Raw genomic sequence first — 27,005 nt, 5'->3', positions numbered from 1 at the left:
GAGTTATTTTAGATTTACAAAGGTATTATGGAAGAGCATAATTGGTGAATGTATCATCTGTGAATCCAGCATACTATCAGAGCTATAAAGCTCAGAACCTCACAGAGTGGTAGAGGTTGGAAGGGATCTTCTGAGATCACCTGGTCCATCTCCCCTCCTCAAGCCAGGTTGCCTAGAGCAGGATATCCAGGGCCATGTTCAGTTGGGTTTGAGTACTTCCAGAGATAGACCCCACAACCTCTCCAGAAAACCTGTGTCAGTGCTCATTCACCCTCACAGTAATAAAAAAAATAAAAAATTAAAAAAAAGGTATTTTCTTCTGTTCAGGTGAGATTTAATGTGTTTTACTTTGTTCCCATTGCCTCCTGTCCTGTCAATGGACACTGCTGAGTCTGACTCCTTCTTCTTCATTCCTTCCCATCAAGCATTTACACACACTGAGAAGATATCCCCAGAGCCTTCTCTTCTCCAGGAAGTTTAACATCTCAGGAAGTTCAACACTCCAAAAATGTTTTGGGTGCTTTTCTAGTGCTGAACCTAAAGCCAGCTGAAGAAAATGGAAACACTCCACTTGGCTTTGGTAGGCAAGACCAGTCTCTAATGGTGTGACAGGACCCTTGACTCTAGCTGCTCAGTCTCTGCTATATCTTTCATGGTTAAGCTACAGTAATTTTCGAACTACACATATATCATAGCAATATCTTTGGTTTACATCAGCTAAATTTCCAATGCTATAATTGTTATGAGCTTTTTGGGCAGAGCTTGTAAGCTGGACAATATGCCTACATCAGAAGGGAAACTCTCTTTCTTTTTTTTTTCTTTTTTCACTCGCAGTTCCCTTCTGAAAAGGAAGCTCACTCCCAGTGTGTTCATTGTACTATGTAAATTAAAATACAGATTGCGGTAGTTGGACTTCTCAAAGTATTTTATGTCGACATTTCCTTTCCTCCTTCCCTATGTCCTTTGAGTTGCATTGTTCTGTGCTAGCTGAGGAGAATTAGGGGATTCAGTGCATTGTGCCTCAGTCAGACTTTTAGTGCACCAAAGTGCAGCTCCCTCCTAGGCTGGTTGCTTTTTAATTATTCTGGACCCCGTGCATTGTGAAACTCAACTGGAAGACTATAGCTCTGGAGGCAAGGGATCAATGTATGAGGAGAATTCCAGTTAATGGTAACGTAACTGTTTTGGTCCTACTGTGTGCATGAGGAAGGAATTATAAAGTGTTTAAAAAAATCCTTATACATTAAAATACATTACACTGCATCTATAGCAATCTATACTAAAGGAGAAATTGGAAACATAATATTGGTAATTTTATCAGTAAAGAATTAGTAATATTTTTTTACATTGGAAATTTTGCTGTAGACCATCTTCTGCTTTCTCCTACTCTGCTTACAACCCATTTTGTCTTGGCTATCAGGGAAAGGAATCTATTCTTTTCCATTTCTTTTTTATTATATTCTTACCAGGGAATTCACAAAATATAAAAACCCTTCAGTGTATTGTTACTTTATTTTACTTCCAGTGCAAATAATACATTAACATATGTTAGATATGAATATTTTGGTTTTCAGACAGCTGGAAGTGGACAGATGTTCCAGTCTTATAATATGTCACTACCCAACTTCAATAATGCTGATTTCACCAGAATTTGCTTAGTCAGGTGTTATAAAATAAACAAACACAAAATCTGGTTCTATTTATAATTAAAAAAATCACCTAAGTTACGTGGGTGTTCATGTGGCTATACATTGATTTCAGTATGTTTGTTCTTAACAGTAGTAAGCTAACGTCATTGCATCATCAGATGCATATATTTATATATGTCCCATAATCAGGAGCCCATTGCCAAATCAGAAGCTTGTAGCTGATGTTCTGGGTTCTGGCTGGAACTTTTGCTGTACAAATGTCTGTAGTACTAGTAACAATGATCTTTAATGGGTGTGTTTTCTGAATTTGGCAGAATTTGGCTTTAGTCAAAAACCTCCAAACTGCAAATTTAGGAAGAAGTCACAGAAAAGTAGCAAGTGGGAGTCAGAGAGCACTTCATGGAGTCGGCTAGGGCAGACTCCTCCTCCCCCTCAAACAAACAAATTAAAAAAAGATTTAGGACTTGTTGAGATGTGCATTTTTGCAAAGACCAGTTTGCTCTGGGCATGCTCATATTAATAACAAGTTTGCCATATTGTCAAGGGGCATCTAGGTGAAAATTTGGCCTAGAGAAGAAACTGCTAGGAGCCATGGGAGTGTAAAAGAAGGAGCATGTACAGTTTTCTGACAGTGCTTCGGTCACGTGAAATTAAGAAAATGGGAAGGTTGTGGAGGCTGAAAATCAATAAATAAAATTTGGAAAATAAAAACCACCACAAAGCCCTCAATAATGTGATCTTGATTTCCTGGTAGTCTAAGGAAGGGATAGTAAAATATGAATGACATTGATTCAGTGAGGTTAATATAAAATGATGTATACTGTTACCCTTTATTTTTCTCTTTATAAAGATAACAATTCAAACCAGTGGCTTTCAGTCTTTCTGACTGTAGAAATCTGAACATCTTTCAGTGGAAACGTGTAGTGAATTTATCCTTCTATTGTTTGGTTTACCTTTCTTAGCCATCACTTGCAGATATCTGAATTGTGGTGTAGAGACCTCCAGGCTGTTATTGATCACTGTTTTTACATTTGTCAGCTCATAAAATATTTTCTGCTTCAAATAATGGCAACTTTTGCTCATGTTAGACACAACTTCAAAATTGAAATCTATGGTGTAACTGTCCTTTCTCATGCTCTCCTCATCTGTTCCTTTCAAAACAGTCTTTGCAATCCTCTTTTTTAGAAGAATTTCTGCAATTTGCTTTCTTCACTGGGCCCAGGGCTGTACCTACAGTAGTTGGCATGTTTTGTATCACTGTTCTTGCTAATATAGAGAGTGTTTTTACTATTTTTTTGGTAGTATATTTCCATTAAAATGAAAACTCTTCCCATTTGTTTAGGAAGGTAGTTGACCAGCCTAAATCTTTCTGTGTGAAGCAGTTTTGAATTGTCATAAGGTATCATGGTAGAGAACAGCATTTTTATCTTGCTCATTTCTGATGTCCAGTTGTGTTAGAATGGTAAAGTGACGTAATTGTTTGATGTAGTAAATTGGGGCAGAAAACACTTGATTTCAATTATCACATTCATTTTTTGCTATCCTGAAAGCAAGGAAGACGGTGTTCTGAACTCTTCTGGGAAATGGGCACACACCTTTTATTTCTAGTAGGTGAATTCTTCAAATACTTTGGAGGTAGGAAGGATAAACTGGCATAATTCTCCTTTATCAGTACTTTAACAAAGAGCTAAAAATTCAGGTACCATTTCCTTACATTGTCTCATTAGTTTATATTCACATTCACTAAAATGCAGTGTCCTCTCTAGGTCAATTTTGAAGTCTTGAGAAAAGGGTGTTTGTTTTGTAGATGTTTCCATCTTACTATATCCAGAAGCTTAGTAGGTCCTCAAGGCTCCAAAATGAGAAATCACATGTGAGTAGAGGATATAAAACGTAACAGTCATGCAAATGGATGTTGCAAAGTTCTCAAAGATGCTGTTTAACAGTAGTAGAATATTACTTCAAAGTACTTAAATCTTTTTCAAATCTTTTGCAGCTTTGTGTGTATAGAGTTGGTGGTATGGCACAAGCACATATAACCACATACTCGTTTTGCATTTTATTGTTGCAGAGTTGCTCTGAAGAAATGTGGAAATAAATAAGTACATTTTAAAAATAGAAATTTAAAATAGACATAGAAATAAATAAAAGAATCATGTCCTCGTTTTCATGCATCAATTCAACCATCTTTCCAATTCACCCATTTCACACATTTGCATCTTCGCTCCTATTTCCATTGTGACATCTTGAACTCCATGAAAACTCAATGTAAGGAACAGGTTGATTTCTTACAGTGTGAACAAACAAATTAAAAATCCTTATCTTGGCTTCTGTTGTTCTCTGAAAACTAGTCTGTATGTGCCTTGCAACACTCTTTCATCATCTGGAAACCTATTTATCAGTATATTTACCAGCTGCTGTTTAAAGCAAGTCCCAATCATTCCTTCCTTCTTGCTGACAACTGATCATAAACAGTAAGAGTCCTGTCCTTCATTCTTTCCAATAAAATTCCATGTTTTGAAGTCTAACCGCTTTTAAACATATGTGGACAAATCTTAAGTTCTGTTAAATACAATCTTAAGGAAGTCACTGAAATAAAATGTTTTGTGGAACACAAGAAGCTCTCTCCCTTGGAGGATGACAGCTTGCTTTTTTTTTTTTTTTTTTTTTTTGTCAGAAGCTTGAAGGTCATGTTGCAAAACAAACTGGATTTGGCCTTTTAGAGGGCAGTTCTTAGCAGACTATCTACTTGTAAGTAGATGCAGTAACCAAGTTTATTTAAGTAGTTGTACTTGATATTGTACTGAGATTGCATTGATTATTTGTATTAAAGTAGCTTTAAAACCCTTCTGTATGATGAGCCATTAGTCTAGCTACTGTACACACAAAAGACAATCCACTGTTTGGCAGAATTTGAAAACTGAAGTTTAAAAAAAGAGATGAAACACTAGGTATTGAAGCACAGATGTGGGAAAAATAGTGGAAAAATAGAAGAAATTACTCATTCTCCTGTCAGACCTCTCTCTCAGGTGTGTCTATGTCTTTCTCGTTAGACATTCATGAGCTCTGACATGGAGCTCTTGTGACTATGGGCAATGTCTTGTTTTCATACATGGGATTATGTCCTGCAGGAAATGCACATACTGAGTTACTGGTTCAAGATATGAAGGCAAAATTGTTTGTTTGTCAATTTTCCCTCTCAAGATATTTGTTCCCATTGGTTTAGCTACTAGAACAATTAAAACTTAGAGGGAAGAGAATGGAGATGCTAATTTGACTTCTTGATATAATTCAATATTGTAATAAGGTTATCTTGTATCTTGAAAATACATTACCAACATTATTATATGCTCTTCACATTTTCCATGAAATACTGAAGTATTCCCCATATATTGAGCTGATGTGATCACAGGCAGTGGCATGTGAAGGTAAATTCATTTTCTAAGTCCTGATAAAGTTCCCTTTGACAAAACTGTATTGTTCCATAGGAAAGACGGCACTTATTTTTGCTAGGGTACCACCCCAAGTTTCTTATCTGTCAAGTTTGATCATCATAATTCCACTGTTCCTGTTTAATTCAACTAAATATCTGAACTAGATCTCTGCAGCTAATAAAAATAAGGTCTTTGCTAATAATCTGTTGATAAAAAATTCAAGAATTATTCAATAGAAACAGATATTTTTCTCTCGGGTTTTCAAGAATGTGAAAAAATGAAAAATACTGAGAAAAAAATCCATAAAGTTCATAAAGTATGTTCTCTTAATATTATTTGACCAATTCCAGTTATTTCTGAGATTCTTGGTAATGAAAACGATGAACTTATTCATTTAAAGATTAACCTATTTATTTTCTGTGCCATTGAATCTGCAGAACCTTTTGCAGATTTGATGATAATAGACTACAATTAAAAATGAAATATTTTCTTAAACTGTTCTTTTTGGCTCTTACTTTCCATAGAAAGGTAGTGGTAGACAAAGAAAAAGGAAAAAACATAACAACATGAGTTGGCTGACTTGTCATTGAGATGGAAGTATAACGGCTCTCCTAGAAGCTGACATGCTCTGTTGCCCCATATAGACAAAAATAAGTGGTTGCACAAGCATGTAAATTCTGAGTCTAATGTCTGGAAAGGTCCGCCTGAGGCAATAGGAGTGTTAATATACATATGTTTTTTTTTTCCTTTCCCCTTTCTGTTGGTGGAATCAGCCACTCTGAGGCTTTCATTGATGAACTTCTAAACTAAAAAGGAATAGTAACATTACCAGTTTCTGTGAACACCAGTTTACTGTTTTCCAGTAACTGGGTCAGAGCATCAACAGCTGCACTGTGGAGAAATTAGCTATGACACCACAGAATCTGTGAGCATCTGCTCCAGCTGCTTTTACATTTTTAAATATTTCAAGTCATGAACTGACTTTTGACGTGAAGTACCCTATTGTTTGGGAATGCACAATGGGTAATAGTAACTTCTAGCAGCCTTCAGAAGCAGGGGCATGAGGTGCCCCTAGGTGTACATAGGTTTACATTTCAAATTATGTTTTGAAGATTTCCAACTCTATTGGTAGCACCTGATTTTTTTTAGATTAGTTTTTGATTAAATGCTATTTGATAATGAATGTTGAGAGAGAGTATATAACAGATTTGGAAAGCTGATTTGCATAAATAAATTTAATCAAGATTTCCAAAAATGTGTTTACCTTGCTATCTTTTTTAAAAACCTTTTGCCAAACTACTGCTAAGGACTTAGCTTAGGAACATTAAGTAGAGTTCTCTGGGGTGTTTGTGATTATGCCAACTAATCCTGTAATTTCAGCTCAAGTGAGGGAGGAAGGATGATGGGTCTCAGAAGAGGTCTGGGAGGATGGGCAGGTTCCTTATGCAGGAATGAAAATAGGTAAAGGAGGGGGTGGAAGTGTGAAATTCTGCTCAGTTCCTTCATGGACCTAGTTCCTTCTATACAGGTGCTTTGAAAGAACTGAGATCTAACAACAGATATAGATATGGTACTCCATCTGTGCACTAATTCACTCCTGGGAACTTCTAAACACATTAGACTGGCCTGTGCAATTGTGCAGATAAGGCATACTTGTCTCTTACTGTAATATCCAACTTAACAAAGGGCTGCCATTTGGAGGGGAAGTGAAAGTGCTTGGATTTGGGAGGAAAGTAAACATAGTAAAATAGGCAAAGCTAATGGAACTAGATGAAGTCAGGTCATGGGATGTTGTGCCTTGTCCACAGAGGCATGTGCAGCAAATTCATGGTGCAGAATTGTATGGGTGAAGTGTCTGCAGAAGTTGTCTGGGCAAAGGAAAGTCTGGCTGCGAATGGGGGCGTCTGTAGTGTTTCTGGTAGTCATTCAGATATGGGTGTAGTCTGTGGGTGATTGAATAATGTTGGGGCAAGCTTTTGATCCAAAACAAAAACAAAAAATCTTTGGAAGTAACTACATTTTTGAAGCAGAAGTTCTTTGTAACTTCAATGGCTTGAGTGCATGGAAATGTCACTTAAAGTTCTTTTCCCAGAATCACAGAATGGTTTAGGTTGGAAGGGTCTTTTGGAGTTCATCTGGTCCAAACCTCACAAGATTTACAATTTCTTGGTAAACTGATGTTTACCAAGATGTTTACTGATGTTTACCAAAATGTTTTCATAGGCTTTTCTTTTTTTTTTTTCTTTAAGTGCTTTTAAATGAAACAAATTGTAAAATCTCTGAAAGTGTTGCCATTCAAAGAAACTTGCCTTTTACTGTGTATGCTAATATCATCTGTGGCCTTAAGGCCATCACCCCAGCAAAGATACTTAAAGAATTACATATCATTGGCACACTCTACTTTTCCATGGTAAATCTGGGAAAAAAATGTGGGTAGCATCCCAATGAATAGCATGCTTAATTCCTCCCTCTTCCCCTCTGTTTGAATTCCCTGTGAAACCAGGTAACAGTTGCCCCATATAAGCACTGTTGCAGGAGTAACTGCCCTTCCTCATGTTCATTGGTGGGCTGAACTTAAAACATGGAAATGGAGAACACAACCTGCTTTTTATAATGTTAAATTAATGCTGATGGTGGCAACTATTTACCTCTCATAGATTTATAACAGTGACTAGAACATATGGAGGCCCTCAGCAGATCCTTACCGTTTTCAGAAATTCTCAACATAGTCGTAATCAATTCACCAGACTTTATCTTACATATGGATCCCTGTGACTTGAGGCTTTCTGATGGTTGTACTTGTGAGATTAAGCATGCGATGAAGTAGAGGGTGTTTTAGGGAGGTGTCTGCTTATTTTTCTGCACTGCACCGTTTTTGTACAAGCACAGTTCTTCAGAAAAGCACCTTTTATAGTTAGCCTCTAGCAATACCCACTGAGAGAAGGTGGAACCGAAGCAGAAACTTCCCCGTCATTAGTCACTGTCAGGACTTGATGCAATATCTACTTGAACCTTTAACTAAGACACAATTATGTAACTACTTTTAAGAACAGCTGACAAAAGGAGTCCATCAAAAGATGTCTAATCCCACTTTAAAGAGGATTAAGTGGGCATGCAGTGTTTGCATTGGAATTCTTTTGGTCTTGCAGACTGTTGTGCTATTCTATAAACCTTTAATGTAATTGTAATACAATAGTCATATAATATAATTAATAGGAACTTTCAATTGCTTTTTGTCTCTTGACACCCTCTAGCACTTTTGTCTTGGCATTTGATTTTATTGCTTGACATTTTGGTGAGAAAGTTGTTTTGAGTACCGGGTGGCCAACACAGTTAATTTGGCAAACTGGATGGACATTATGATTGCATTAATCATGTCCAAGTTTTCAAAATCCTATATTTAGAGTCCAAAATATTCCAGTTCTGTTTAACAAACAGAATATGGTTCATTGCTCTAAAGCCAAAGTTGTGGATGTCTGTCAGTATAAATATTTTGGCTGCCATATTTAACCAAGTTAAAGTTGCTGTATCGCTAGCAATAATGCCTTTATTGAGAGAAGCTGACATCAAACACAGTGTCCAGATTACCTGTGTATAGATACATTCTCTAAAATAGTCTAAATGAGTAAATTTTTTTCCCTGCAGATGTGAACAGAGTATCTAATTTTATCTTAATGATTATTTGTTAAAATGCTAATAGCATTGTGGATGCTGAGTAGAGGAAAGAGGAAAGCAAACCTAGGGTCAGTAAATATGAGGACACTGCAGCTGGTCTCTCTGAATGTGTGATTATAACATACATTTCCAAGTATTTTGATCCCACAGCCCAAAATTGAAGAGTGTTGCTTATAGTACCCAATGCACTTACAGTATTAGTAGTAAGTAAAGCATCTTCCCTATTGCTTTTCTTTTTGTTCTCAATGCAATAGAGGCATTCAGTGTTTCTGGCTAACAAGAAATAAGATACAGATAGTAACCAATTTTTTATAATTAGGAAATTTCAAATCAGATTATATTTTTTTTTTAGGAGGAAACTGAAGGATATACATGTATCTTTTCAACATTGATCGATTAAAAAAAAAAAAAAAGGCAATATTTTCTCCAGCTTGAAATTTAGAATCACTTTGAATTGTTGAGGGGGACGGCATGAAATGAAACAAGTCATATCACTGACTGCAGTTGCAGAGGAACTTGTGCTTTCCAGGAAATAAACAGCAACAACAACAAAAAGTAACACCTGAATCCCTGCAAAAATAAATGAGAAAGGGGTGAGAACATGCCTCATAATGGCACGGTAGTTGAGAGAGAGAAAATTGTGGCAGGTACCATTATCTCTATGTGCATTTCTAAGGATAAAACCACACAGAGGTTTGCAAAGTAGGATTAATGGTACTAAAACAATGTCTCAGCCTTGATCTCTGAACAGTGGAGAATGTAATCAAGGAGATTCCAAGGAGGATGCTGGAAAATAATTAAATGAATGAGATTTTATTTATATGCTATTGTTTTGTTTGTTTGTTTGTTTCACAAACCAACCTATGTGAACAAAGTTGCAGAAACATAGAATTTGTTACCAGACTTAAGGTGTACATTCATAACTACTGACACATTTCACCAAACTTCAAGTCATATCTGCTACTCGATAGACAGTTATGAATACAAGAAAATAAAGTAGTTTGAGGAGTTCATCAATGTTCTAAACCTTCTGCTTTACTTGGTGATAAGTCTGAATCAAAATCAGATGAGCACAGGGAACTGTACAGGCATTCCTCAGAGGAAGGCATGAACAATCTAGATATCAAAGGTGATACACACGTTAAGTGAGAAAATGTACAAATTCCAAGCTGTGAAATCAGTCAACAGAAGGTGAGAATTAGCTGCGTTGTGGATTTTGTGTAGACGTTTTAAGGACACATAAATGCAGAGGGAAAGTCTCATTTGGAGGTCGATGGGAAGAAAAAAGGATGGTGAAAGAGAAGTGGTGGCTTGACGGAGTACTGGTAATTCACAGAGTGAACACAACAGCCACTGGGCTCCTGAAAGATTCCTTTTGCTGGATGAATATGAAGAAGATGCTGTGTTAGCACAGTCTGTTAAATGATACTACAGGGAATAGTTGTATTATTATTACTACATCTGCACAAATTAGTCATGGATATATAAGCAGACCTTCCTAATAATTTTTTAGAGCCTGTACTGATATCTACTGTTGTAATATTTGATCACCTTATGTATACCAGTAGATCAAGAGTAGTCAAACTTCCTAGCAGGTTTTGTGGACTTCCTGTTTCACCTTCTTAGAAAATTAAGCTTTGAATAATATACATTGTTTTAGGTACGTTTTAGGAGGTTGTTTTAGGGGGATATGGAAGTTTGATGGCAGGAGGAAATGGTTTATGTGATCCGACTGTAGAGAAATCCTACATAGGCAATAACTATCAAGTTATAAAACAACTAATCATCAGGTAATTTCTTGACTGTGACTCAGTCTGTTGGATGAAAGGAATTAGGAAGAAGAAACATGTTATGTTTCCCCAGAGAGATACCAATCACAAACTAATCACAATATCTTGGGAAGCATCTAGCCAAGCAGAAATTAAATCTTCACTGGACTTTCCAATTACACTGTTCTAGTCCAGATGTTCATGTTGTTGAAATATCTTTATTTTTGAAGGAAAATAAAGACATGGAGCGCCAGCATCGTGGGATATGTACTGGCTGTGTCAATTGCTGGCAGGAGGCTGGAAAAGAAAGGTGTTCTGGATATAGGTCCTGCTCTCTTAGCAGAAAAGCAGGGGATAAGAAGATTAGTACCTTTATTTTACTAGAAATCTTTCCAAGTGTGCTCTGTTGACAACCTTAATATAAAGTTCCTAGAATGTTCAAGTAGCTTGACAAAAATCTGCTCTTTGCTATCTGTCAGGATGTCTCCTCTGTGGCCAGCAGAAGAAAAGAGGACTGGGAAAGAGAAGCATTTATGGGGGGTTTGGAGAAGACAAGACAGTGTGCACTGGCAAACTTAGACCATCACTAAAACCACTGGTATTTGTCGTGTTAAACATTGAGCCAGTGCTGGTGTAGATGAAGTGTCCATGTGTTTTTTGTCAGCTTATTTCATCTAGATTAGCACATGTGAAAAGAGAAGAAATAAGTGCTAGTGCTCTGAATAAGAGCTTCTGGATTTGACCTTGTTCTTTCAGATTCTTAATGGCAGGAACTGTCTAATGGTGGTGGAATCCTTCAGGTTTTACAGAACACAAGTAGGAAATAAATAATTGAAGTAAAGTTGATTTTGATGACTTCAAGAAGAAATGTCCCTTTTGACTGTAGTCTTAGAGAGCAGCAGTCCATAAGAAGATGTTGATTTTTTCCTCATCTTAAACATAGTTTGGTCACTTTGTATAGGCAGGTTGCTGATACCTGGAGGATCTATAGCCTTGCTGACAAAGCCACAGCAAATTCCAATAGTTGGAAGTTTTGTCTAAGGAAATTCTATTAATTAGGTGTAATTTTCTAGCTGCTTGGTGGTCAGGAGTTATGGTGGCATACCAAGGAGTGGGTGTGGGGACGTTAGCATTGCTTGGACTTTCTGGGACCCATACAAACATGTGCCTTGAAACATACACACTGCAATGACTTTCAAGCCTTTGAGAAACACTCTTCCACTTCTGTATGAGACTCAAGAGAGTCTGTCTGGGCAGAGCAATCTCTCACAGCCCTAGAATTTGTGAGTCTCTCTGTTCATCATCTTTTTTGTTTGTTTGTTTTTCAAGGCTTTATGGAAAATAGTTGTTTTTCTTGCTTTCAGCGTGTGTTTGTGATAGTGTAGTGCTATGTTATGATAATTTCACATTCGGAGGCTCCAGAGGGCTGTTGGTGGAATGAAGAAATGACTTCCTGATGTTACAGTAGGCTGGACGTGTTCAGGCAGTTTTTCTATGTACTTTATTTTCTAAGTTTCTCTGAAGAACCAGAGGTTTGCCCTGTTGATAAAGTGATGGGATTCAGTGGACTGTGATTTGAGGTAGTATGGATACTTCATTTTTTTAAAAAAAAGATGCCTAGGTGGTCTCATTAATATGCTAAGAGTATTCTGGCTTCAGGAGAGAGTTTTCTTCCATGATAGAATGACTGATCTTGATGTCTTTTGTCTTTACTACGAATAGGCATAGGCTGCCTGTTGGAAATGTAAGGATGTGTTATCAGTCCATTGCCATTGTCTGGTCCTCAGGCATTGCAATACTTTGTTTTTTCTTGTCACATGTAGTTGTTCTTGAAAGCCTGAAAAGTGTGGGGCAAGGGAAAGGGCTTAATATATGAGTATTTCAGCTTAGTGTCATGGCCTGTAATATATAGGAGGTCAATATATATATGACTGGATGATTGCTTTCTCCTGTCTGGATTCAAGATCTGCTAGTCCCCAGTAAAGATTTATGTGGATTTTTTTTTTTCATGTATTCCTTCCTTCTAGAGGAGCTTGAGTAGTGTTTTTTTTTTTTTTTTTTTTTTTCTCCCCTTCTTAGTAGAGGAAAGAGGCATTGTATCATTGTATTGAGCTTTCTAAACTCTTTGTGACCTCTCTTTGTGGATGCTGTGCAAACCTTCTCATGCGGTTAGCCCTTTATTACGGACCTTAATTAAATCTGACTGCAAACTCTGCCATTCATGAGATTTGGGGTGTTGAGCTTACTGTGATATTAATCCCTGAAAGGCTTATTTCACACAAGATACTTTATTTTATACAAGATATTAAAACTAATATTTTGAAATTTGGAAGGGAAAAAAAAAAAAGCAAACACTTTTTTTTTGTCGCTATGTCTATCACTTCTTTTTCAGTATCCGTTCCAAGACTTGGCTTTTTACATGCTGACAATGTAATAAGAAACTTGCAAAATCATGGAGCTGCGAGTAATAAAATAAAATAAAGGAGAACTTAACAGCAGTAATGGTAATTAATGTAGGTTATGCAATAAAAACTCTTGTACTTTCAGAGATTTTAAAAATGTCTACAATTTTTTTAAACAGAATAGATAAATCAGTCTGTGAATGAATTGTAGTACAATTAACTTACATCTCCAAATGAACAGTTAGCAAATTAAGCTTCAAACAGGTAATCCAGAACTTTAAAGCAGTAACCTACTCCTGTTATTTCATGAGTATGCTTACCTGATGAGCCTTGACTGTGTCCTAAGCAGTAGAGACAGACATCGCATTTTCTATACCTAGCAGTTGTATTACTTAGCCTTTACAGTTTGCATAAAGTAACTGCAGTAATAGACCCTTTTAAAAAAACAGGGAGGTTGTTTGCTTTGAGGGCATTTAGCCAACCCTTAAATACCAAATAGGAACTCCGATGAGAAGTGTGATGTGAGCTGTGTCAGCATGCTACTGCAAATCCTAGTGTTGCTGGGGTGTAGGAGTGGCAGGTAGCCAGGTACAGCAAAAAACTGGCCTGGGTAGGTTTCACCACTGGAGGTTTGATCCTACTTCTACCAAAAAAAAATAAAAATCATTGAAGGTCTATTCCTGTGCAATAAAATTAAAATACACTAATATAGAGTAGCAGTAATGGTAAATAGCTGGAATAATCAAGTTACAAATACTTAAGTTTGAAAGACCTGTCTGGGGTGGGGATACATCAAAAAGCTGCAATAAAAAATAGTAAATACGTTGCTTCAGTGATTGCCCTTTCTTACACAACATTCCTCTTCAAGACACTGGTTATCTGTTAATGTCACTCGCACTGCTCTCACATCTCTATTCTCCTTTTCACCTCTGAGCTTTTCGTAGGGCTGCTTAGCATGGCTTCCCCCTGCTGCATTGCTTCTGGTCCCAGCTGTGTTTCTGTGCTTCATTCCTGCCATGGCAGGCAGCCACATCTTCCTTGTCATGACCTGAGATGCATCTCTTCTGCCCTCTCAGCTACTATCAGTACTCCATCATCAACTTCACCATCCTTCACCTATTTATACACACTTTTGTGGTTCTTTCATCTTTTTCTCCTCTGATTTTTTTCCCCTGTTATATCCAGACTCCTGCAGGTGGGTTTAGAATATTCTTGCAGCTGACTCAATTTTTAAATTTTAAAATGCAGTTATCTCTAAAACAGTGTGTGAGTTCTATGAACAGAGTACTAATACGTTTTTAGAAAATCATTGTGGTATTTTTTTTTTCTCCTGAAGCGGTGTGCATATTTGAAGGCAGAACCTACTTCGAAGGACAAAGAGAAACTGTGTATTCAAGCTCAGGGGACTGTGTTCTGTTTGAGTGCAAGGTAAGAATATTGTTGATGGAAAAAAAAAGTCTTGCATGTTAGAAATATCAAAGTCCCACTGAATGAAGCTGTTGAAATAGAGATAGGTCTACGTTAGGAAATGGCAACTGAAAAGGCATCTAAGGCATCCCGTGTTTGTTTTGTCTTACTGAGTTCCGCATAATATTTTGCAAATATATTTGCTTTGCATAGCTGCAGCCTTGATTACACAGCTTAACAATTGAGCTGTGTTCCTTCCTCCTTACATATCCTCAGCATGATCAGTAACATACCCCACCAGGCTACATTATGTTTCTATTTACATGCATGCAGTGCTATTGTTCATATTTGTAAGCCCAGGTACAAGTGACGCACAAACATGATGAGATCATAATTTGGACTCCAGAATAATTTTTAGTGGAAAAGATGAATAAAAAAGAAGGAAAGGAGGGGGGCACATCAGATGTCTGGTTATCTTTCTGGTGTTTGAAATTGGGAAGAGTTGTTGTTTTATTTGTAAGCAGAACGTGCCCGATACTGCTGGTCTCATCCTGCTGCATGAACAGAGATGCTCTTCAGGCCACAAATGCACTTTAAGGGCAAAATGTGCCCCAGGGCATGGCTGCAGATTGAGAGTTACCCAGATGGCTGCAGTGGACCCCGGTTTGCCTGTCAGGCTGAAGGGGTGCTGTGGAAATACCTCAGGTGCAGACCTGAGAAACTGAGGGTGCATTTCCAGGGCAGAGGAACAGGGGGAAATCTCCTTCTGTGAAGCTGCAGCTGCAGCACAGGTTTGGGAATTTAACAGCCATGCTTAACACTGTACAAACTCTGCGGGACTGCAGGAAATCCAGGCTGCTAGACTCAGTAACTGGTATGAGATCCTTTCTGGCTATGAAGGTCAGAAATGTATGGCAGGTTTTGCATTGGCTTCAGAGCCAGTGCTCTGCTCTCATGCCTGCTTAAAATCTCCTCCTTTGGCACTCTGGAGCCTCTTGTGCCCTGCTTGCCTCCTGGAGGGAGGGGGCTCTGAGCTCTCTATGGGACTGCTTTCTGGAAATTTCAGAACATTTTCATGCAGTTGTGAAAAAGTGTGTTTTACAAAGTAAAACTAGTGGACCTCATCTTTCTCTCGTTGATTTTCATCTGTTTGAACTTAATTCCCTGAGTAGGTACTTTGAAATCCATTGCAAAAGGAAAGGAGATGGCCCAAAATAATTTTGGAAACTGATGGTTCAGTTATATGGTTTTCAGGCCTGTGTACTTGTATTTTCAACATGGCAGCTAACTGGGACATTAATTCTGTGATTAACTCACAGCTGTCAAAACTTACCTGATGTTGCCTTGCGTTTCTTGCAGCTGGCAGGTGCTCGGTGAAAAAAATGCCTCTGTTACCCATGCTAGTCTGCATTTTGTTGATGATACTTGTTTGCAAGTGGTGCCTGCTTGTCCTGGTAGAAATATTAAGCAGCAACTTTGACTCAAATTCTCCTTTTCAAAGGTCTGAAGTACATATTGTTTCTGATGAGCAGCCTTGTGAATGATTTTTCAGAGCAGAAAATCCCCATACTGTAAATTGTGTGAGTCAGCCAGGAATTCATAGGTTGGCCCTATTTTAATACCACCAGAGTTCTCCTAAAGTGATATAATTAATAACTCAACTCAAGAGAGACTTGATAGGAATGGCACTAGCACAGATTTCATTCTTGAAGACTTATGGTGAAGTTAACAAGGCAACGCAGAAAATTTCTTCTTTCAAGTTACACATAATTTTAAACATTATAAATGACAGTTGTGTCTGCTATAGGTATGCTCTTTTCTGTTTAAATATTACAAAACAAGTGAAAGAAACATTATCTTCCAAATTAGAGTCTGTAAAAGAATAAAATGTAATCCAGACTACTCTGGTATTATTTCTATCAAAGGTTATTTTCTTCATTTTGAAGGATTGTTGTTTTTTGTTTGTTCTGGTGTACAGTATGCATCAGTGGCTGGTTTGATTTAGTGTGTTTTCAGGTTCTGTGCCAAGAATGTTTAATGTAAAATTTGGGTGGCAATTTTGATTTCATCTTTGTATTTTGTGTTCAAAGATGATATAAAATCAAATTCTAAACCTGTAATAATAATACATATAATAGCATATGCATGATTTTAGGCACTTTTCTTGCATGTAGAAATGCTGGGTCCTGAGTTCAGTGAGCTCATATTTTAACCAGATTGCTGATTTTATGGCAGATGCCTCTGAGGAACATGTTGTTTGCTGTGATTTCTGTCTTTGCCATGAGAGGACCAGAGCACTTCAGAACACATTATTTAGGGTCTGAGGGAGCCTGAAGGTGGTATTTCTGTGGTAGCCTGATTGCCAAGGTAGGCATTTCACTGTGGTCATACTACAGTGACTGTGTGTGACCTGCACTAATGCCTGAAGAGATTCAGATACCATCCTGTCATTGGACACTTCCAGATGCTGATCCACATCTAATCAGGAAGAGCTTTGTTCCTAATAGTGAATCAGTGCCTGTTTCCTTCTGTGTTACTACTACACTGTTGAGATCAAAGATGTTCAAGTTTGGTTTTACTTGCTGGATAAATAGAAAGCTGCCTTAGAGTATTCACAAGGAGGACCCTTGATTCTGGAATCTGTAGTCTCAGTTTTTGAGAAATAATTGTTACTCTTGCAGGCATGGTTTTAGGAGAAACTTTTGAGGCAAGTAGCTTGACAGCTAAGGTCTGTTTCCACATTTCTGCTTGCTTGGAAAGGTTTTCACATAGGGTAGTTCCTGATGCTTTTATTGTGCTGTGCTGTCCTTTCAAATAGTTTTTGAAGGTACCTGGAATTTGGCATACGCATTTTTTGTTTGTACATTATAATGCTAAAATTCAACTAAAGTTATCATTTGTCTTTATTTCTTCTCCCACGATATTAACTGATTGCCTCAATTTGACAGGACCACAAAATGCAGCGTATTCCAAAAGACAGTTGTATGACTTTAAACTGCCCAGAATCTCAACAGATCCCCTTGTCTCACAGTTGCTGCAAAATCTGTAAAGGTAAGATAATAGTAGGATATATATAACCTCAGTGTAGTTTTGTGTTCTTATAGATTACATGATTTGTTTGTGATCTTTTTGAATAGGGCACTCCTGCACATTATAATCACAGCAGATTTTGTGAAGCTGAATGGATAACATCTGCATCATGACATCTGAAAATTATTTGTAAAATGTCTAATATTTTAAATCCTGTGAAAGATGTTTACTGGCTCTTCTGTGTTCCATTCTAGCCAAAAGTGGGTGAAAAGTCAAAGAAACCATATGCGTAATTAGTAACTTTTTATCCTTCACCCAATCTACTGTAAAAACAAAATGAGATTGAAAAAATGTCTGTGTTCCCCAGCATCCTTCTGAGGTGCTTTGAGTTGTCTGTTTTGGAGAACAGTGTGTGCTGTGCAATTGTTCTGAGACTGGCATGCATTGCTTACCTGTTTGGGGTTGTAGAGAAAATAATTCTGTGCTTCTAGTGCCAAGGAGAGCTAGAATGTTTTAATATATGTCAGATTAGTGCTTTCTGAACATTTTCAATCCTGCCTGAAGCATGCTAGTATAGCCCCTTATGAGCTATAGATTTTATTCTTTAAACAGGAAGCTGCTGCATGCCATTATTCAGCAGCATTATACAGCTGACACATGAGTGTTAAGAATCTTAAGGAAAACAAACAAACAGAAAACAAACAAACAAACAAAAACCATCATCCACTTCCTTGATCAGATTTACGTTCTTAGTTATGTAATGCCAAAGTCTGATACAAACCAATCCAGGCCAGGAAATCACCAGATAAGACTATTGCTTTGTCATTAACTCAGGCTTCAACGAGGAAGGCAACAAAAGGGCAAAGAGTATATATCACCACGGCCAGAGGTTGCTCTTGACGCACACACTTTTGCTGTCATCAATGAGTACTGAAGAGCCTCTAATGCTAGTAAAAGTGCAGAGCTTTTTGCTTCTCCATGTCCTGTTAGATAACAGCATTATGGTAGTTATGATAGATTATAATTATAATATGTAAGTAAAATTAGTACAAAATTAGTAAAATTATAATATATTAGTCAAATCTCTTTATCCATAGTAGAAAAGACAGAAGGAAAGTCATCTGCTTCTGATATCATGGTAGGTCTGTGATGTTTGCATCATGATGATCATGTCACTGGGTTGAAGTACTAAAACCTTCTGCCATTATGTGCTCTTCTTTCTGTTGTCCTTTTTTGCTTCATTTCTGTTGATTCACACTGTTTGTGAACTGCCGAAGTGCAAAACACACCTTTGATCTGACCTCCAGGCAGATTCTGCCATTTGCATTTCTGACTTACTCATATAATTTAGGCATAGAAGCAATTCTACATCAAAATATGAAGCAGAAGCCAGATGGAGTGATGATAAAAATAATCCCTACTGCTGACAAATATGTTTGTTATATCACAACAGGCTAGCGTTGCAGCAAAATTTCAGCTTGCTTTCTGGAGTTGTTGTTGTCACAGAAATCCTGGTCCTCTGAGCCTGAGCTATGTTGTCCACTTCTCCTATGGGGGATTTTGAAACAAGAAAATAGTTATTGGCAAAGAGCAGTGAAGTATAGTTGCTTGACCAATTCTGATGTTTCAGTTACAGAGGAAAACTAATCAAATTAAATTACTGAGAAAATAATGAAGGGGACAAACTTCACACCTTAATAGACAGATATGGAAGTTTGGAAGCTTCAAGTCAGTTACTGCAACAAGATTGGATTCCACATAATAAAGGCTGAGTTAACGATGTTCAGCAACATTCGATTTCATGAGAACATACGCAAGGTATAAAAAAAAAGAAAAAAGAAAAAAAGAAAAAAGTATCTATTGAGTTGAAAGGCTCACTCTAAATCTTTTAGTTTGGAAAAGAACTTCAGAATCTGAAAAATTCATAATTAAGGTGCAATAGAAAGCAGTCACACAGGAAAAATGGAAAGGCAAAAATAGGTATACAAGAAAATAAGAAAGGCTAAAAGGTGAGAATTTAAAAATAAGTTTCTCTGAAATGGAAAGGCAGAGGCAATCAGGGAAGAGTGTTCAGTCAGTAGAGCTTGAAAGGAAAAGATAAGGGGAAGAAAAAAGCAAAACAAGTCAATGTTAATCAAAGACTTCTAGTTAAATGGGGAAAGATTGTAAATACACTTGGGAATAAAAAGTGCTAGAAAAAAAAAGGGATTGGGCTAATCCCATTAGTTAATAAACTACCAACTGTCTAAGCTACTGAGCTCTTTTACAAATGTCTGACCAGAAAAAAAAAAAAATATATATATATAATTAAGAGGTATCCTATAAAAATACTTAACAATGACAAGGAGACTGTAAGGGTATTTAAGCAAGCCATCTACCCCCTGCCCAGCTGCCTTCAGATCAGTGCCATAACCTGCAATTGAATCGAAGACCTAGAGACAGTCTGTTCTTGTGGCCTTTACTACTCCTTTCATCTGCTGCATGCTTGGTACAATTTATTTTTCTCATGAACAATAGAAAGGCATTCTTTGACCTAACTGAAAAAATGATAGGCCTGTCTTTGACAGGGATGTTTTATAATCCCTGGATTCTTTTTAACCCTCAATCATATTTGTTTCTGAACAGGCCACGACTTTTGCACCGAAGGACACAACTGCATGGAGCATTCTGTCTGCCGAAACCTGGATGACAGAGCTGTCTGTAGCTGCCGAGATGGCTTCAGAGCCCTTCGAGAGGACAATGCCTACTGTGAAGGTAACACCTTGCAAAGATGCTTAGCTCCACTGTATTATTTACTGCGGAAGGAATGCATTAATTCATGAGTTGTCAAAGTCATGTGCCTATTAAATGGAATGAATTAGATATGCAGCATATTAATCAGCTAAAATAATTCTCTCTCCAATTAAGGTGGTTTTTTTTTGTTTGTTTGTTTTTTAAATTCTGATCAGTGTAGAAGTTGCAGGTTGCTATGGCTGAGGTCTGGAATTAGAACCATACTTCCATAGGAAAGTTTTCCTTTATTTTCACGATATCCAGATACTCAGGCAACCTAAAAGTCAACCTTCTAAATAGCATTTCAGTATGATAGTTTCTCTTTTCGCCGCTGTCTGTTCCTATTCTCTCAACCCAGGAAGTAAGTAAATACAATACACTAGATACTAGTATTAATTAGATACTAGCTAATCATACTGAGTCAAGATTTATAATTTGAGTGACTCTTTTGGTATCAGGGAGCAACAAGCTACTTAATAAGAGACGCTCCTAAGATTTGTAGTTTTAAATTCTCAGGTAATCCTGTGAAAGAAAAACCATCCCCACTGCAGCAGCAAAAGCCAAAGTCCTCTGCACAATCTGCTTTTATGCTAACTGTTGCTCTTGTGAAACCCCTGATTCTGCAAGCACAAAACACTGGTATCACATACATAATACCGGTGTGCTATCAAGTCATTCTTACAGTAAAGCCTAAGTGTTGCCAGCAGCATGGCCTTTGACTAATGAGCAGTTTGGTTCAAATTTAGCCAGCTGAACTGAAAATTAAGTATATGTGAGTAGAGTCTAAGGTCCTCTGTAGTCCCACCTAATACCTGGATTGTTCTCTGGTGATGTTCAATTAAGTGGGATGGATTGAGGCATTTTAAGACAGTTTCTTTGGCTGAACTCTGGAAAAGTTAATGCCTGCAGCTTACTTGAATTAGTAGCTGCATTAACCTTGGTGGTAATGCTCATCTGTAAATTGAGATGTGAGAACTCATGACTGTTTTCAGGAAATGAGTGTGCGATTAATTCAGCTTCAAATACATCTCTGCTTAATGTTTATGGTAAGCCATTTGATGGAAATCTGTTATAAGAATTAGAACTAAGTCATACAGAAACAAATCCCTTGCCCCTCATCCTGTCCCAGAAGGCATCTGACATCAGGACCAGTTGTATAGCTTGGCCTGTGTTGCAGCATCAGCCACTTTTTGCCACACAGTCCTTGGAGACTACGCAGAGGCTTAGACTGCAGAACTGCATTTCAGGGAGATTTCATCAGCCACTACCATTTTGAGGGAGTTGTTGAAATTGTGGAATTAGAGTGAAATTGTGTGCTTTAAGAAGCTTTTTTATTTTGTTTTGTTTTGTTTTGTTTTCTCCCGTGCAGCTGTATTCTTACTCTGCTGACTGGAAAGCAGAAAAACAAGTTATGCTCTTAGTGATCTCCACATCACTCAAATTAGAGTCTGTTGCTATGAGTAGAACTTGCCAGGCATGTAATAAGTTAAAAATAGGAAGCTTCTTGATTTCACTGTTGGTGAAATGTTTAGATGAAGACACAGTAGTTTATCATATGCAAGGTTGGTGCATCCATATTATAAGAGGATTTACCAGTCTGTGCAATACCTGAATTAAGCATGACGATTTTTTGAGATTACTTAGCTCAAGTGCTTCCATATGGGCATATGACATTGTTTCCGTGTGGAAATTATCAATCTACTTCTGCACTTTCAAAAAACTTGCAAAAGTGAATAGAAGGTTGGGTCGTGTTATTTACATTAAAATAATCATTGTATTACTATGTATGGATGCCGACAGTGACCTCCTAAAAATGTGTATGATTTAGGACCTGATCCAGTAGCACTCACATTGAAGATAGTAAGTTCCATTAGGAAGATGTACCCATGTTAGCAAAGCTTATGAGACTGGGTCCCTGTCAGGTGAAGTTCTTGTAGGCAAGGATGAAGCTCAGTCAGCAGTCAGAACAGCATGGCTGTGCTGCCTGTTATGTGCCATGGCTGCAGCACCACACTTGAACTATGCACCTTTTGCACATGGCTTGAGAACTGCTCTTGGCTGGCCATCTCTGGCTGGGTGTAGAGGTCATATGCTGACAGAGGGGAAATAAGGTCACAGATTTGAATCTTGGGATTGTTTTTGTGGAAGTGGGGGGCAGGGGACGAAGGAGACTGAAATACCTGTGTTTTTTTCAGAGATGTGCTTTTACTATTGTATCCCTTTTTCCAGCCCAAATACCTGTTTGGATACTGAGTTTTTTCTTCTGGAAGGAAGCTTTGTCTTAATACTAAGCAATGTAGTAACAAAGGGCACATTAGCAATAATGTAATACCAAGTCTTTTCAGAGTCCTGTCCGTCATCCTGAATGGCTCAAATGGTCCCAAGCTCTCTTTCTCAGCACAGACCCATTCCTCACAGTGATATTATTGTGGCTTTAATTACTAACAATACAAAGTGAAGAAATGTCAAGCTAACACAAAGCTTTTCAGAGAGGGCATTTTGTAATGGCTATAGCCTATGGATATGATAGCCGTTTCTATGTTCTCACTTAACAAGCAAAATTTACTGCAGAATTGGATGTCATTTATTCTGCATTAGAGCCAAACTTCACCAATCCTGATTCATTCCTGAGCACTGTAAAATTCAAAGAATAAACAGAAATAATAATGCTCCCATTGGTAGAATTTCTCCTTAAGGTAGAAGAACAAAAATAAAATATTTAAAGCTGGTTTCAGTATGGGTCTTGAAAAGCTGCATAAATTTCATCTGAATGATGGAAGAGTTTGGCTTCTGTCCTGGAAAGAACTGATGCTTTTCCAAGGCTATGTGATGTCTCTAGGTACTGTTATGGTAGATACCTTTCTGTTTTATAAAAATAATATTTGTTAATATTTGTGTCACATTTACCTTTCCTTTGGAGGACTGTTAAAAGCAATACTTTTAAGAGTTGGGATTTCTTTATTTACCTGCCCTAAACCTTATTCCAAGTACTCTGAAATCTACTTTCTGCCTCAGGGTGTTAAGCAGTTTGAGATACTTTACAGATAGGTTGGGTATGGATTATGCTGTGTTGTTCAGATGCAGGTACTTTTCAATATAGCATCCTTGGCATATAGCGTACTTAACATCAACATTTTACAAAACCAGATATTCTGATGACGTATAATTAGTTATTCTCAAAGCAACCCCTGCAGTCCTCTGAAACTGACAATCACCCTCCAGGATATATTTCAAAGAGTGTTCAGTGCCCATTACATTTGTGGTGGTGGATTTCTGATGAAGTTTTTAAGGATAAAGTTTGTGACTTTTGGCTATCAGGATACATTGATGCATCTAGAAGAGTGAAATGCACCCAGATGGCAAGACTAGGCATCTGCTGAAATAAGATGGTTTGAAAATAGTCTGCTGGTAGGCTCAAGTAAGACAGGAGAATGCAGTGGTCTTTTGTAAGCACCGTGACTGAGCATGATCTGAGAAAAACAGGTTATTTCATTATTTATCCAGAGGATTTTGCCTGATGCAGAGGCCATTTTACATCACGTCTTGGGTCTGGCTGGGATGGCGTTAATTTTCTTCATTACAGCCCTTAGGGTGCTGTGTTTTAGGTTTGTTACTAAAACACTGTTGATAACACACCAATGTTTTGGCTGTTGCTGAATAGTGCCTTCTTTATATCTCACTTCCCACACAGCGAGTAGGCTGCAATGGGCAAAAGGGTGGGAGGGGACACAGCCGGGACAGTTGACCCCAACAGACCAAAGGGTTGTTCCATACCATATAATGTCATGCTTGGCAATAAAAGCTGGGGAGTAGTCTTTCTAAGGTGGCTGTTGTTTGGAGATTGAGTCTGCTCATGGCAAGTGGTAAGTTATTGCCTTTGCATGACTTCTTTTTTCCCTTCTTTTTTTCCTTCACTTATTAAACTTACGTTTTCTTGGTTTTGCTCTTCTGATTCTCTCCACCAGACTGTTAAAGGAGGGGGAATGAGTGGCCGGTAGATTCTTGATTGCTGACCTGGGTCAACCCTCCATACATCCCAAATCCACGATATGGTTGTGTGGGCCATAACATTTATTTTCTGATATTTGGGAATTTAGTTGTTCTAGTTGCGCAGTATGCAACATAGCTAACTTATCCTAACAATATTTGGAAGCATTTAATATTACTAAACATAACTTTGTGAACCATTTTCCATTTTTCTTCTAATTTACCTCTTTTCCTCAATAACTCTCCTAGTTTCTCTTCTGTTGCTATGTTTGTCCCAGTTTCAAGTGCAGCAGCTGAAATGAGACCAAAGACTGAGTGACTTTGTTTACGTTTGAGCATTACATGAGTTTCACTGATGATTTTCCCTCTAGGGAAGATGGTATTCAGTGTAGAGATCTGCATTTGAATAAGCTGTCTGGATTTGAATAATCCTCGGATGAAGGAAGTAAGCAGACTTAGAGGATGAACCCTCTCTTTCTAGAGTAGATGTCCAAAGTAGTTTGGAAGCAACACTTGGCTGGACGTCATCAGGTTTCTCTTAGTTTAGGGTTGTATGTTCTCATTCTGCTTGGAAAGATTTACTAATGGAAGCTTACATTTATCCACATTTGTGTAAAAATGCTAGTATATTATTCAAACAAACAAACAAACAAACAAACTCCCAAACCACAAACACCAAAAATACATTAAAAAAAAAAAAAACACAACAATGTAACAACAAAAACATTGCACTTCATCACTTACGTAATAGGCAGATTACTGTTTCTTGTTGTTTTTATCTACTGGCTAACCAGACCACAAAAATAAAGTAGTTTTCAGATTGAGCCTGATTTCTACAGACTGCAGTTAAGAGAAGAAATCTTACAAAAATGAGAAGTAATAATCAAATTACAATAAAATATACCTGGTATCATATTGGCTAACTGCAGTAATCAATGACACATTTGCTCCTTAAGGAGTGCAATATTGAGAAGAATATAAGTAAATCAGATAAAGACATCTGAAATTGAGATAAACCCCTGAGTATTTAAATATATTATTTTAAATCTTGTGATTAACTAATACTCTGCTATTTGCTAGTCTTGCTGTCTCTGCAGGATGCACGATACTCTTTGGGTGAGAGTACTACCTAGGAGCTCTGCAGTACTGTCAGTTTTCTTAAAGTGAGAAGACTTCCTGAGCTTCTCCTTACGTAAATTCCTTTTTGTAAGTGAGCTGCAGCAATAGTATCACATATAGTTAAGAAATAAAGATTCCTATCTGCATTAACTGTCTGTGTTTGAATTATTACCTTGTCATTTTGGGTTGTGTTGGAAAACTAATAAAGCAGATAGAAAAGCTTTCATTCCAGGGAAGCGGAATGTTATTTTCAAATCTCCATTAAAAAGTAATTAAACTTAATTATATTACACATTAAATATTAAATACTAATATTAAACAGTTAATATATTATTAATTATTAATATATTTTTCTTAGCAAAAGCAGAAAATGTCTTATTTCCATCATTATGCTACTGAGAAATCTACATCTGAAGAATATTCAGGCCACTTCCAATGTGTCAGTATGGCTTAGGGTGGGCTGAGTCCTTCTTGTCTGCCATGGCTCTTATGCAGGAAGATAATAAAATATATTCCTAACTTAAGAAGTACCAGAAGTATGCCTGACACCAGTACATAAACTGTGGTACTTACTTGGGTACAGGTTGTACCACTGCCTGTAACAGTGGAATAGTTTGTACATTTACAGATTACCGGATGTGATTCAGTGTTATTTGATTTTATTTACTTCTATGGGAAGGATGTTCAGACCGATTCTATCATCTACCCATAACCAGAATTGATAGTGATGTTTTTAACATAAAAAAAATAAAAATAAAAATAAATAAATCATATAAAGAGAGACTCATGGAAACTCTATTAAATTCTTTGCACTACCAGTGCTTGCTAAGGACAGGCTTTTCTCTTACTTCGGACAACCATTTTCTACCTGCAATAAAAGCATATGTTGCATTTTGTTTTTAAAAGAGAAATTAAGGTTAATGTTTTTATACAAAATGCTTAAATCTGCAATCTAAGCAAAGAGAAAAGAAACTAAAGCCTTAATCTAGTTCTTGTTTACTTTTATCTCCAGTTTCCATTAGTAGCTGGGAGATGACTACTGAAAGAGATGCTGCTTCTGTGCTGAAGACTACCCAAAGCCATCGCTTACCTAACTTTTCAAACCTTAGTCTAAATGTGCAATATGTCTTCAAATCCATAGAGGCTGGATCCCCAAGAGCTATAACAAATGCACAGAAATGCTAGGCATTAAACCAAAGTGATTTTAAAATAGACTCTTTCATAAAGCATGCAGAGCAATAACAGCCACAGTGATTATATGTGCCATGATACTGTAATTTATGAGGCATCATTTGAGAGAGATGAGTTTTGATATCTCCACTTATTTCCATAGAACAGGCAGTATTTTACTGAATAGCTTGTGGGAATATGTTACATACTTTAGATCCAACCCAAATCCCAAATGCAGTCTAACCCACACACATGGTCCCTTACCACAGATAGTATCCTATATGCCTGCGTCTATCTTCCGACAAGGAGTTTTAAAGTATACACGTGTGGCACAAGCTGATATATATTTGTAGTTTCTGTATAAAATTTTTATCACTTTTCTTTCTTATTCTCATTTTTAAATAGAGGAAACAAAAACATTAACTGTGGCAAGTATTGTTAAAATCTTGAAATTCACAGTTGAAAATGATGAGATACTGTCATACTTTCAGCAAAAAAGAAAAGTTTATTTTGCAATTCAAATTTAAAACCTATTTCAAACCCAGTGTACTGCTGAAGGGGGGAATGGAAAACGAACTGTAGTTTCACTAA

At 37.3% G+C, this 27,005-nt stretch overlaps 1 protein-coding gene across 1 annotated transcript in view; it reads left to right on the top strand.

Annotated features, from left to right (window-relative positions):
* Positions 1–27,005, top strand: part of NELL2 (neural EGFL like 2) — a 148,122-nt gene that overhangs the window by 50,744 nt on the left and 70,373 nt on the right. The window contains exons 10-12 of the mRNA XM_035544105.2: positions 14,266–14,357; positions 17,285–17,387; positions 19,992–20,120. Of these exons, the coding sequence (XP_035399998.1) occupies positions 14,266–14,357; positions 17,285–17,387; positions 19,992–20,120 (324 nt within the window). The remainder of the gene's footprint in view (positions 1–14,265; positions 14,358–17,284; positions 17,388–19,991; positions 20,121–27,005) is intronic.

The sequence above is a fragment of the Cygnus atratus genome, chromosome 1 (assembly GCF_013377495.2).
Source record: "Cygnus atratus isolate AKBS03 ecotype Queensland, Australia chromosome 1, CAtr_DNAZoo_HiC_assembly, whole genome shotgun sequence".
NCBI classification, from domain to species: domain Eukaryota; kingdom Metazoa; phylum Chordata; class Aves; order Anseriformes; family Anatidae; genus Cygnus; species Cygnus atratus.
Note: the sequence above shows the minus strand (reverse complement) of the source record. Positions and strands in the feature narration are given on the sequence as shown.